This window comes from Erpetoichthys calabaricus, chromosome 9 (genome assembly GCF_900747795.2).
Source record: "Erpetoichthys calabaricus chromosome 9, fErpCal1.3, whole genome shotgun sequence".
Classification (NCBI taxonomy): domain Eukaryota; kingdom Metazoa; phylum Chordata; class Cladistia; order Polypteriformes; family Polypteridae; genus Erpetoichthys; species Erpetoichthys calabaricus.
This window is the reverse complement of record NC_041402.2, coordinates 133,134,778-133,148,522: the sequence shown is the minus strand read 5'-3', so window position 1 is coordinate 133,148,522 and position 13,745 is coordinate 133,134,778. Positions and strand designations below refer to the sequence as shown.

At 33.8% G+C, this 13,745-nt stretch overlaps 1 protein-coding gene across 1 annotated transcript in view; it reads right to left on the bottom strand.

Moving 5' to 3' along the window:
• LOC114657639 (asialoglycoprotein receptor 2-like) overlaps positions 1-10,962 on the bottom strand; it is a 77,760-nt gene extending 66,798 nt beyond the window's left edge. The window contains exons 1-2 of the mRNA XM_028809514.2: positions 10,849-10,962; positions 9,046-9,125 (exon numbers count right to left, since the gene is read on the bottom strand). Coding sequence (XP_028665347.2) covers positions 9,046-9,109 — 64 coding nt within the window. The 5' untranslated portion in view covers positions 9,110-9,125; positions 10,849-10,962. The remainder of the gene's footprint in view (positions 1-9,045; positions 9,126-10,848) is intronic.
• Positions 10,963-13,745: the final 2,783 nt, after the last annotated feature.

Genomic DNA, 13,745 nt, shown 5'->3' with positions numbered 1-13,745 from the left:
ACACAACATGTGTAACAGTGTAAAAAGGCTATAGCTCTCCTTTGACATTAATTGTATGACACATGCAAAACACAATGCAATTTTAAAGATAGAGAAAATGAGGCAAACTGTATCCTAATTTCAAATAATAGCATAAATTAATTATACATCATCTACAATGTTAATAAAGTTGCAATCCTATTAGCACAAAAGCAAAACACATTAGCAATTTTAAATTATTATTAGAAAGAATTATTTTCTGCCTGTAAAAAATGTAGTTATTATTAATTTTAACAAAATATGGTTACAACAACAGCTATTTCATTTTAACAAAAAAACTGCCTTTAAATGTATTTCCACCAATACAATGGATGATATGTTTAGATTCACATTATGATTCTTGGAGATTTGGTACTTTGATAAAATTACATATGTTTGTACCAAATATGCTAGAGAAATGCATCTTACACATTAGACCAGCAGCATTTTGTAAGGGTAAACAAAAAAATGCAGTATGTAAAATAATTTCAGGCAAAGCTTGTTGATAACATTGTGTCTAACAACTGGTTTTGCAACCTCTTGAACAATAAAACAGTGTTGAAATTAATTAAATTAATTAATTAATTAAATTAATTTAATTTAATTAATTAATTTTAAGATTAGAGAGACCAATCTTGCTGTCATTTATTCAAGTTCATGTTTATTGTTATGTGCACATAGCATAATGAACTTCTTATTTGCTTGTGTCCTCAAAATTAAGATAATGAAACAATACCAATGGGAGACAAACTCACACAAAAGGTACATAGAATACAACATATACAGTATGTATACTATATATTATATATGACATATATTTGTAACTCAGATAATTATAATCTATGCCATACACTCTGGTGTAATTCAGATCTGCCATTTAAGTTGACAGGGTTTTTGACTTGCACAGAAAAGATTTAGTTAAATTAGCAATTTGTCATCTTACTTGTCCACCCTAATTTAGGTTGTTGTCTTTGAATGATGAAAGCCTTACCTTGCTGCAATTGTCTGTAAATTCTTTACCTAATCCTTTTTAAATATCTAGATGCCGTCACCTGGCTACTTGATTTCTCATTATTATTCTTTTTTTTGTAAGCAGTTAACTATGACAGTTCCTTGGTGAGCAGGTCTGAAGTTATGCTAAACAGGTGATCAAGCTCTGAATCCATAACCTGCAATGCTGTCAAAACTTCATTGAATCATCTACAGAAGAGTCTGAACCTTCTTCACTAGGTTTAATTCTGAAGTATTATGAAATGTTTTTGTTACTTCTCAGTTATGCAACTGCAGTTGCCTTTTTAATAGGCTTCATTTACAAAACATGAAGAGATTATATCAGGTTCAAACTGTTTTGTTTTTTGTTTTTGGATTTTATTAAAATCAAATAACATTCCATATAAGTCAAATATTATACAAATTAGTCAAGTCAAATTATTATACAAATAAGTCAAGTTTGAAAAACAAAACAACCCCCATCCATGAGAAAGGGAGCTAGGCCAGCAGAGTAAAAAATTAAACTAGTAAAAATAAGTAAATTAATAAATGAATAAAAATAAATAGAGAAAAAAAGAGGGGAGAGAATCTGCTTCCTCAATTAAAAGACTTATTCTAAAATGTTATCGATTAAATCCTGCCTGGTTTTGAAAAAGTTTTGTACAGATCCTGTAAGTGAGAATTTGATTTTTTCCAGTTTCAAATAGTATATAACATCAGTTACCCACTGACTTAAAATATAAAAGTTAGGATTCTTCCAGTTGAGCAAGATAATAGTCTAGTAAAATAGTGTAGCAAAGGCAATCACAGTTTGTTTGTCCTTTTAAGCCCATCTGGGAGTACACCAAACACAGCTGTTAGTGGATTAGGAGTGTCTGTGACACCAAGGCTGTCTGAAAAGCATTTCAAGATTTTGGTCCAGATTGATGTTAATTTGGTGTAGGCCCAAAACATGTGACCCAGTAAGGCTGGAACTTGATTGCAATGTTCGTAGGTTGGATTTCTCCCTGGAAACATTTTGGACAATTTTAAATGAGACAGATGGGCTCGATATATAATTTTAAGTTGAATAATTGTATGCTTTGCTCATCTCGAGCTCGAGTGAATTCTGTGCATTGCTATCCTCCACTCCTTTTCTGAGATATTGAGTGAGAGATCCTTTTCCTACTGTACTCTTGGATCTTTGAAAGGGAGGGACTGTAAAATAGTTTTATATATTACAGAAATGCTGTCTGAGTCCTCGAGACTGATCAATATTTTTTCTGGCATAGAGGAAGGTGGGAAGTGAGGACAATTGGGCAGGTTTTGTTTAACAAAGTTTCTAATTTGATGGTAGTGAATGAAATGTGTTCCTGGAAAGTTACATTCAGACTTTGTTAATGTTGAATATATTTCATATTAAATAGTTGAATACCCAGGGGGGTTATTACACAAATCATGCTTAGTGAGTAAATCTCTCTTTTATCAAGATGCCTTGTTTATTTCATCTAGTTTTGACTCCACCAAAGAGGATTAGTGCAAGACACACTTGGCAACTGAGGCAAACAAGTGTCACCTCTTATCCTGCTCTGTACTGGGTGAAGAGGACATTTAGGGCAATGTTATGGATTGCAAGTCCATAAAATTCCCCTTCAATGAGAAACTAAATTTGGAGTAGAGGATCAGAGGAGTTTTTTAGTATATCTAATGTTGATGCATTAAAGAGTTTGACTTTCACTTAAATTACAGCAACGGTTCTTAACTCAGAGAGTGGAATGCAGCCCATTATGGGGCCTCAGTAAACTACCAGGGGATTGCAAGATTACTGAAAATAATGATAAATTACTACAAATGAAGCTACAACAGGAGGGTCAAATTTATCTATTTAAATCAGATTGCTTCATAAATATCTAATATATGTTATATTAATTGTGCAATGACTGCCAGTGTTTTTCAAACACAACCTTTAATGTTCGTTTCACAGATTGTATCCGTATATAATTTAGGTGGGCCACATTTACACCTAGCATAAAAAAGCATCTCCAGCATCCATTCACGTTTATCTGCACTGCACAGCATATCACAGCTTCTAATTTATAGTTAAAATGAAATGGGACCAAACAAGAAAAAGTGAAAAGTAGATGATATGCCACTCTGTGAGAAATAAATTTTGTATTTTAGAATGATGCCAAAGACTTGCCATAATCATTACGTAGACTCAGCTGAACACATGCTGATTCTACTCTAGTCACTTTTAAAAACTACAGGTGTCAAGGCTCACTGGCCGTTCTTCCATTGCTTACCTGAGTGTTGACACCGCACAACACAATGATTTTGTCTTTTCTGCTGACCGGATTGTTGTATGTTGAGAGAACACACATTTACATTCCCAATTGTGCTAAATGTGGCTATCGCTGATGGAAGCTGACTCCAGTGCTGACTTCACAGGATGATGAAGTAGCTTATATAACTAAGTTATGAATAAAAAAACCTATTGCTACCAATTCTACACTTTACTTTTATTTCTTTACTTTTTTCTTTTTTTTGTTACTTTTTATTTCTTCATTTCCAGAAATGCATTATCATTTTATACATGATTTGACAAATAAAAGTTTAGCCAAGTGAGTAGTAAGCAGCTTTTGTTATTGTCAAAAACATCTACAGTGAGATATTCTGCATTTTGGTAATTACTCGTTATTACTTATGCCTAATATGTCAACTTATGTTTTGTTGTGATTAAGAGATTCTGGAACTATTAAAAATAACTTTTTTTGTATTATACTTTAAGAAATCAAGGTAGTGCAATAACACTAGCGCAAATATGTTTTTTGTAATAAATGTAGTTCAAAAACAAGCACAAACAAGATTGCATCAAATGTACACAAAGGCAAATATCATGGTCTGTTTAGGGGATCCCTCACATAAAGTTGTGGTTCTTGGGGGGGACCTTGGAGGAATGAAAGTTGAGGGACACTAGATTATAGAAATCTGGTATGTTCATTACAAAATTGTGAAGCATCATAAACTATAAATGAACCAATATATTAAAATGCCAAGAATTCATCATTTCTTACATTTAAACTACACCATTCTTTACAATTGCATTTCAATTGCATTTTTTTGTTGTTTTTAGCTGAACGATTACCTTTGTTTAATGTTCCTGCCATCTTAGCTAAACTGTAGATGAAAATAATCTGATATGTTCACATTATTAAATGGTTAAAAAATAAGTTATACTGTCAATTGAAAACATCAAGAACAGATAATATTTCACATATTCAATTATACCATTTGTCCAATTGCTTATTTTTGTCAGCTATGGCATGGTATATAGTAATAAAAACCATTCTATGAAGGTGTGTTTCATGATATTGAAATTGATAATTATTGAAAAAAGTTGCTCTTAATAATAATAATAAAAATAATAATAATAACACATTTAATTTATATAGCGCCTTTCCCATGTTCAAGGCACTTCACAGAGTTTAAGATAGAACGGCAGGGTATACAGTATATAGCATTGTACTAACCAGATAAATAAATTAAGAAGATTAAGACAGTAAATTCAGAGAAAAAAGTCTAACAGACAACATAATTGATGGTCTAACACACAAGCATAGGTTAAGATGAGTTTTGAGTTGTTTTTTAAAAGAATTCATGGAGTCAGCTGACCTGATTAATTTCGGTAGGTCATTCCAGAGTCTGGGCGCTATACAACTGAAGGCCCTGTCACCCATGGAGTGTAGATTATTGTGGGGCACAACAAGATTGCCAGAATCAGAGGACCTTAGTAGGCAGACATGCACATAGTGATGGAGAAGATCACTGATGTAGTTTGGCGCAAGGTCGTTTAAGGCTTTGTAGGTTATCAGTAGGATTTTATATTCGATTCTGTAAGACACAGGGAGCCAGTGAAGGCGGAGCAGGATGGGTGTGATGTGCTCGCTGCTGCTGGTCCGTGTAAGGACTCTTGCAGCTGAGTTTTGAATAAGCTGGAGCTGAGATATAAGATTAGAAGGAGCACCTGCCAGCAGCAAGTTACAATAATCGATGCGGGATGTGATAAAAGCATGGACAAGTTTCTCAGCATTAGAAAAGAAGAGGAAGGAGCAAACACAAGATATGTTATGAAGGTTAAAGTAAGAAAGTTTCTTAATGTGGTTTATGTGGGCAGAATAAGAAAGGGAGGAATCAAAAATGACATGATCAAGCTCATTTTATTAAGTTGCACTTCAAAATATTTTAGGATCAACTAAGGTGTACCTTGAAAGTCTTATTAAAGTGGGCTCTCGTTTAGTACACAGTGCTTTTAAAACATAAGCGCAAATGATAATTTGGAAGAAAATTTCTTTATCATTTTTTATATACTGTATGTCATAGTAATATTTGTATGTATATTGTCAAATAATAAAGAGTAACCTGTATCGGTCAGACTCAATCGCATACCTCAGTAATTATTTACATTTGATCTCTATTATTCTTATAATGGTTTATTGTTCTCGTTTCACTGGTGATACATAAGCACAATATGTTTTGGGTTGTTTGTTGAGGTTGTACATCACCAGTAAAAAAAACTTAAAGGACAGCACAGACCCCTTGACATTTTCCTATAGATCTGCAAAAAGAAAATAAATTAAATGCAATTAATTTGAAGTCATTGTCAAGTCTGTTTGCATTGTCAAATGCCTGACCATTGCGCAGATGATTTGCATATGTTTCTCTGGTAAGCATATGGCACGTTTCTGTATAATGGTACAGAGAATCTTGATAAGGCACCAGTTTGACAAATAATTGAAGAGTTGTAACAGTGACACTACATAATGTTCATTAGGTTTCCCAAACCTAACAGGTGCATGACATCCATGTGAATAAAGGTCTAAAGCTCTTCTTCTAAAACTCTTTAGAAATGACCTATGCAAAATACAAAAATTCCACAATAGTAATACACAGTTAAGTCCTTTATGAAGTGTATGACCAGTTCTACTAAGTAAACTCATTAGAAGGAGCGTCTTTATTATGCACCACAGCCCACTAGTGACAGAAGCTAGTTTTCTTTTTGGTTGCTAGATGCACGATATATGTTTGCATATGCAGTAAATGTATATTTTGTAATTCATAAATATGCTCTTCTGTATAATTTTTATTTGTTGCCAAGTACATTTGACAGCACTCATATGGCTAATGAATACATAATTGTTAGCAGTGGCACCTGGTTCTCAAAAACAAGAATGTTTACAATAAATCTGGGCAATTCAAAGGAAACCTTTTTAAAATTTTGAATAAAACAATCAGCGTTTAATTATACATCGCACAAATATGCAACCGCAATGAATTTAAGAATGAAATCGTTCTGCTGTAGATTCTCACTCTGCTCAGTCTCTTTCTTAATATTTCCTTTTTGTGTTATTGTAGATCATGTATTACAGTATTTTATTCATCTGCAGAAAGAGCGCCACCGTCTATGGTATTGTATAACAAATAAATAAGAGTCATGGGTACTCAGTCTGCTTTCATTACGCTCTTTTCCTTGGTTTTTAAACCATTATAGATGTTCTCTGTGATCCTTTCTCAGGTTGCTTAAATATCACCAGTGCGCCCATAACCATGGTTTGTCTAAACCTGTTTTTAGTTAACAAGGAACATTTTGCACTGGTTAAAATGTTTTTTCCTCAACTGGAAAATGAGGCTTATTCAAGCGAGACTTATTCATCTAAGTCTCGATTTCATAAGCACCATTTATTTGTGGAATATCTGCTGATTGCACCAGAAAAAGTAACCACAAGGAAAGTACAAAAATAAACAAACAAAATAAATAAATAAATAGCCTTTGAAACTATCAAAAACCTCATCTTGCATTTTAGGTAGCTGTTAATGTGCTTGTTATTCTTTATCAGAATAAAAAAATAGCTTTCAACCCAGAAAAGACTGGCTAGATTAGATTAGATTAGGAAGAATTTTTTCTTGTCCCCCTAGGAAAATTTCACTTTTTACAAAAGTCCAATAAATAAATAAACACCAGAATGACTAAAAAAACATCTGACTTGTCAGTTACTTTCAGAGTCAGGTATTATGCTACTAATAATGCGTGTCACTTAAGGTTTATAACTTGAGTTTAATTCAATCAGTTTTCTTATAGTAACAATGACATTTATGTCTAGATTAAGTACTGCTAATGATTGTCATTCATTATTTATTTCCTGTTTATTATTATTATTGGAACCATTTGTGTCTGTGGATTTAACCATTTTAGATGACTTTATTTTTGTCTTTTGTTATCATTGGTGTTGCCTTGAATTAATATATTCTCAAAGTGTGTTGTTTTTCCAAATGCCTCAGTTTGCTCCAATGTCTCAAAAATGTGACTATCAAATTAATTATGTTCTATTAATTGGCATATTGTGAGAGTCTGCCTTGTGTTTCTATAGAATGTGAGGAGTACGTACTGTAATAGCCATGCCTGTCGGCTTGCCAGCATGAAACAACTTGGCTCCCTGTGGACTTATTTTATTCAAAGCACACTTAATCTTAAAAGAAACTTGTCATGACACTTCAGTTCGCCTTGAAATATCTTAAACAGATCACGCTGTACAAAGTTTTCAACTTTCTAAATCTCTCAATGAAAAGCATTGGCAAACTTATTTATCTTAAAACTTTATGTGTATCTTCAAGCACAAATTAGTTTACTGTTTATTTTTACTTTGATAGTGGTTACCCCAAATTGATGTATTTTTTCCCTCTTTTTCACATCCTTTTGCTGCTACTGATGACTCAAACATCCTCGGTATAAATTAATGGATCCCCAGCAGGTGGGTAGTAAGTTTTTGAGCTATTTGGGGATATGGCTGGGCAATTTTGCATTTCCAAGTTGAGCTGCACACACACCAAGACCTCTGTATCAGCAGATAGTTTCTGCTTTATGAAGTCTTCCCAGCTGCTTCAGCGTAAATGAAAAAGGACCAATGCATCAGCTTCTAAGAAATTATCTTCCTTACAGTAAAAGTAAAAAATGGAAGCAATTAACAAAAATGAAAGGTTATCTAGAGTAAACGAATGTAGTACTAGGGTATTGCACAGCGTTAGCCATTATGTATGTAATGAGAAGTCAAGCAAAATGACACCTTATATTGCGTAACTAAAAAGATTACAATATGCAAGCTTTGAAGGCAACTCAGGCCTCTTCTTTAGGCAAGATGTAACCATAATAGTTGTTTACAACCTTACGCTAAACCAACCTCACTGACATATTATGTGCAGGTTAAAATGATTCACTATTTACTGATAATGTAATTTACAATCTGAGTGCCACATTCACCTGATATCCATAATTGTGAGTTGCTGTAATAAAGTTTGCTTTTCATTTCTGTTATTTCCTAACATTTGTCATAACTAAATAGCTTTGCAAATCCAACTTAATGGTCCCTGTTATGGATTGCGATCCTATCCCGGCCTGTTTTCATCCTTTTGCCCAATTCTAGTAAGAGAGCTTTTGGACCCCACAATCTGGAAATGGGCTGAGAAGATTTTAGAACCTACCCACTGACCCCAGTCCATGGAAGGCCACAGTGCCTGCAAAGTCCTAAAACACACCTTTATGTTCGCTATTAGTAGTTTTTGCAACTTGTTATAATCTCACCAACCCCTCCATAATATGGATGTATATGTTTTCAGGTGCACTCATTCTATAGAAAAGGTTAATATTTGTATTATTGAAAAAAGTAATTTGATCGCCCTTGTCATTTTCAGATTTTTTTAGCTAGTTTAGGTTACCTGCTTGAGCTTTAGTTTAGTTAAATTGAAGTGCATAATTCTGCTATAATAAAGTGTATGTAATGTCTGTCAAAATTATTTTGAATGTTAAAAATAGGATAATCTCTTCAGTAAATGAGGGTTATACTGGCATGGATTTGGTTTTATACACAGTGCAACTACAGGATGATTTTCAAATTTTAGGATACTGTATTATGTGGGTTTATGGCTGTTAACCTAATTTGCACAGCGAAAGCAAAATATAAGGTTAAGACTATTTTGAAAAGTGTATAATAAGCCAAATACCAATACCTGCATCTTGTCCTTTTATATTATGGCCTTGCTGTATGTCCCAGTAAATATTCTCAGAGGTCATGTTCAACGAAGAAGATCTTAAAAAAAGGTAACCAGAAAAGTAACCCAACAAGTGTCAACTGCAGAAGAAATACCGTTTCTTAAAAATGCAGAAATGAAATTACAATATGACTAGTTAAACTTGAAAGTTTTGCTTTTTTTGAATAGTTTCAGGATTATTTAAAATAACCCATCCTCTTCGTCTCAACAAAAAAGTAGAAGAATAAAATCAGTATTGCAATTTGTTTAAGAAGAAGAAAAACTGATCAAGTCTATAAATATCAGTGCCATCTCTAATAAAAACTATATAAAAATAAACATACTGCATTTTTGCTTACTCATGGTGCATCTAAATCTACAGTTACAGGGTGGCAGGAATCCAATCATAAACATGGTGCCAGTCTATCACTGGCCACTCACACAGTCAATTTCAAGTTGGCAACTTTTCTTGAAGTCACATAAGCCACCCTAATTTGGGTTGTTCATAAGAAATTTATTGATTTACTTCACGAGGTGGAAGTACATAATAAACAAGAATAGTTGTGTCACATTTTGAAATATTAAAATGTGTGCATCAATACAAGTGTTAAAGTCTAAATTTTCATAATTGTAATAGAAATTAGTCATTTTACACTCTCCAATAGAGGTCCATACAGGGCTAGGTCCATAGCAAAGGATCAATAGTTAAAAATAACATATTCACAATCAGTGTCCTTGAAATAGTCAAATGATATCCCACATGATTAACTGTAAAATTTGTCATTTTTTAACCTTCTAGGTGGCTCTTAGATGGCTAGGATAGCCAGTAAAGAATCAAATATAAAAAATATTATATTCATGCCTCATATTACCAAACTCAATTTTTAAAAAACTTTTGTGTAAAGGACTAACTATGACTCCTTGTACTCCATTGGAGGGTGAATCCCTTGGATTAGTTGATGTGACATGCACATCTTTCAGATGATTTTTGCTGAAAACACCTATTGGTTTACATTTTATCATTAGGTCGTAATTTACTGGAGAAAATATCATACAAAAATGGCCTAAAAATGGTTTCAATCTAGAGGGCAAAAAATGTGGGAGAACCCCAGAAAACTCAACATCTTGCAAAACTAGACATCAGGATAATTCAAATATCATATGTGGGATTTTCTTGTATCGCTGAGTCAAGAGGCACCAGAGAGAAAAACTTGAAATGTCTTTAATGCGTTTATAAGTAATTCCTATGAAATCAATAAACTAAACAAGTACCGCTTTAGCATGATCAGTTGTGCAAAGTACCCAAAGAAAACCTAAAAATGGCAAAGAGAATGTTTTGCAAACTCTTCACAGGTAATTAACTGGCCACAAATAAAACTGGAACTATAGGGTAGCAGAAGTAACCTTATTTATTATGTATAATAATTTCCATGGTAAGTGAGTTGTATTAATAATCTGTATACAATCTTGAAAGAAAGAACTGGTAAGAAAAGTAAAATAAAAAAAGTAAAATGTTTTATACTGTATATATGAAATGACTAGTTTGCAGTGAATATGAACATCTCAAGGAGACAAATCTTCATTTTTTTTGTTCCTGAAAAGATATAGCTGGCATGCCTGAACGAAAAATGTATGTTTATTGTATGTTTCGTGACCTGCCAGGATAGCAAGATAAATAAAATGGATTAAAAATCCTCTTCCAGCTTTCTGTATTTTAATTAAATAAAATAGATGTAAAATTAGAAAATTACTTTTTCACTAACATGACAAATGTATACTTACCAAAGTTCTGAAAAGAATCTGGAAAGCTGTAATGAGGTGACTTCCTGCTATAAAATATTTTGTTTCAACTAAGGGAGGAGTTTGGGAGAAGAAAATGACAGAATGAGAGCAGAGCTGCACTTTGAAGTGTCTGACTCTCACACCTCTGAGGAGGTCAGTAACTTGTTAGTTTCTGTACGTGATACAGTTGACAAAAATAAAATCTGAAAGAGAAGAGAGAGTAATAAAACAACATCAGACTTAAAATTAGAGAATATAATGACCATCATGGTAAATGAGGGAACAAAGTGAAAACGAAACAAGTGGGTTTTTTTTTAAGCTGTACTTTTAGTTGTTTAGTAATCTTGTTTTATGTTCACTATTTTTACTTTAATTCTTTTATTAGTTGTCTTTCTTGTTGAGAGTATTGGTGGGGTAGATAAATTTACATTTACTTATTTGGCTGACGCCTTTATCCAAGGTGACTTACAACATTTATGATTCAATTTCTTACATTTCTTTTGGTTTTCCAATTGGAGCACAGGCAGGTCAAGTGACTTGCTCAAGGTCACAAGGTGTCAGTAGCATGATTTGAACCCACAACCTCAGGGTTTACAGTTTGGTATTAGCTAAATATGAACATATTAGGTCAGATTCTTATTGGGACTGCACATTGTGACATCTCTTTCTAGTTTTTTGAGTGAGTTTTTACATAGTGGTGTCCTATCTGAGGCCTTAGGTATATTTCAAGCTATAAATAATACAGTATTCCACATTGCTTTTTCCATTTTTACCTGACCATATTCAATAATGTTTTGGTACAGTCACAGCAAGGTGGTTTCAGTCTGAGTGAACCACCATGTGACCTTTTTGCAGTCACCGTACCCTAAAGAGCCTCATAGGCAAAAACAGGATTGCCACAAGCTTACTGAAAAGTTTGAAGCTTTAGGAAAACAAGTTACAATGCTGATGGAGAGCAATTTCTCATAGGAAGAGGAGCATCCATTTTAACTAATAAAGATGAAGTTAAGGCATATGTGGATGCTCAGTTGGTTCACCTTGGATGTGAGATAGTGCAGTGTTTCCAAATCATGGTACTGTCGTTGGCAAGAAGAGCTCTGGAAGAAAATAAGGAGGAGTTTCCAGAGTATGATGCTGTCAACAGAGCATTCCAACCCTCTGGAGGGGTTTGGGGAGCTTACATCAATCTTTTTGATGGAGGCAAATTAAACCAATGAAGATATTCTCAACTATGTGCATAAATGGGAAGCATTTACAGCTGTCACTCCATTAGGCAATGAAGAACTCCCTGGTTATGACTGACATCTCCCTGGAGAAGTCTATGAAGAGCTGGTGGGAAGCCTGCAAGTGAAGTATTACAGCCTGAAGCTTTTTTAGGAAAGTACTACTTGAGGCTTTTCTTCCTGAAAGTTATGATGCAGAATTAGAAGAAATATTCCATTTCATGGTGCAAAAAATTAATCAGTTCAGAAGGGATTTTGCATATGATTGCACTGATGTTTAAAATGACAGCCAGACATGTTGAAGGAAGAGATCATCCATTGAATTTAAAGGGCTTGCAGTCTTCATCTGACTGATTGCCTTGAGGGTGTACTGAGGTCATTTGAAAGTCTACTAACGATGTGGTCATTAGTGGGGTGAGACTTGGCAAGGGTATTAGAGCAAGATGCATGCTAGTAAAAGGGGTACTTGTCTACAAAACTACATGGACGGATGCTGACCTTAATGTCCAATATTGTTCAAGCCTTTCTTTTTGTTCCAGTACAGGTGAAGAGTTGGTAAGCAGATTCTGTAGAGGATACAAGAAGCCACTTCACCTTGACAAGGCAAAGGTTGTGGAATAAGGTCATCTGGCCAGCTGAAGAGTTAATATCTGCCCCGTCAATTATTCCTGGCATGTGGGAATGAACAATTGTTAGGTTCCATTTACGTTTAAGGATAAGTTTGGTATTTTTGAACTGGATGTTATTTCTTCACAATCATGGTGTATATTATTTGCCACATAAAACTGTGTTCTAAAGTTAAGCTTTTATATACATGAATAAAACTGTTTTGCATTTTAAAATGAAGTTGAAGGGACCTGGGTCCAGCCATAAAAACAAAAGCCTTAAAACCTACTATATGTATCCACTGTAAAGTAGCAAATATTTTGATTTAAGAAAACTTCCCTTCCCAGTTCCTGAAGCATGACGTGACAACAAAAGTTAACTGGATGTATTATATTTTAACACAGTTTCTTGGCACTATTTTCTTCAGGTAAGGATATGTTTCCCATTTGCTTAACTCTATTGTTGGTGGAGTTTTAACATTTTCCACAAATGCACCCCTAATTCACATTTCCAGATGCATAATATCCTACTTTCATCCCTGCTGTTTTGTTTCCTTAATAGTTATATTCTACAGTGGCTTATAACAAATCATGCTCTGCACAAAAGTTTGATAAGTGTCCGATATATAAGCAGAGCTCTCAATAAACCCAGAAATCATCTGATTTTAGTATGCAACTGACATGATTCAAATCATGCGCTAGTGTCGGCAAAACATGTATACTCAAACATATTTTCTTATGCCATATTTTTAATAGACAGTGCTGACAGACATACTGAAACACATACAGAGAGAGGTTTCACAATAGATATGATATCATGAGTATTTTCCTAAACATTGCTTACTTTTCACCTTTTACATTCTACATTATTTTAAAAACACTATGGAGCAAGATTCATGCCATGTGTGGTGTGTGTTGGTGAAGCATGTATATGAGTTTAACTGTATTGTGTACTCAATGTAATAAACATGATCTACACTGATCACACTGCATTGTTTATTTTTATAAAATATGTTTTTGATAGAGTTGTGGTCACTGAAAGTCAGGAACAACAAGAGATGGACACCAA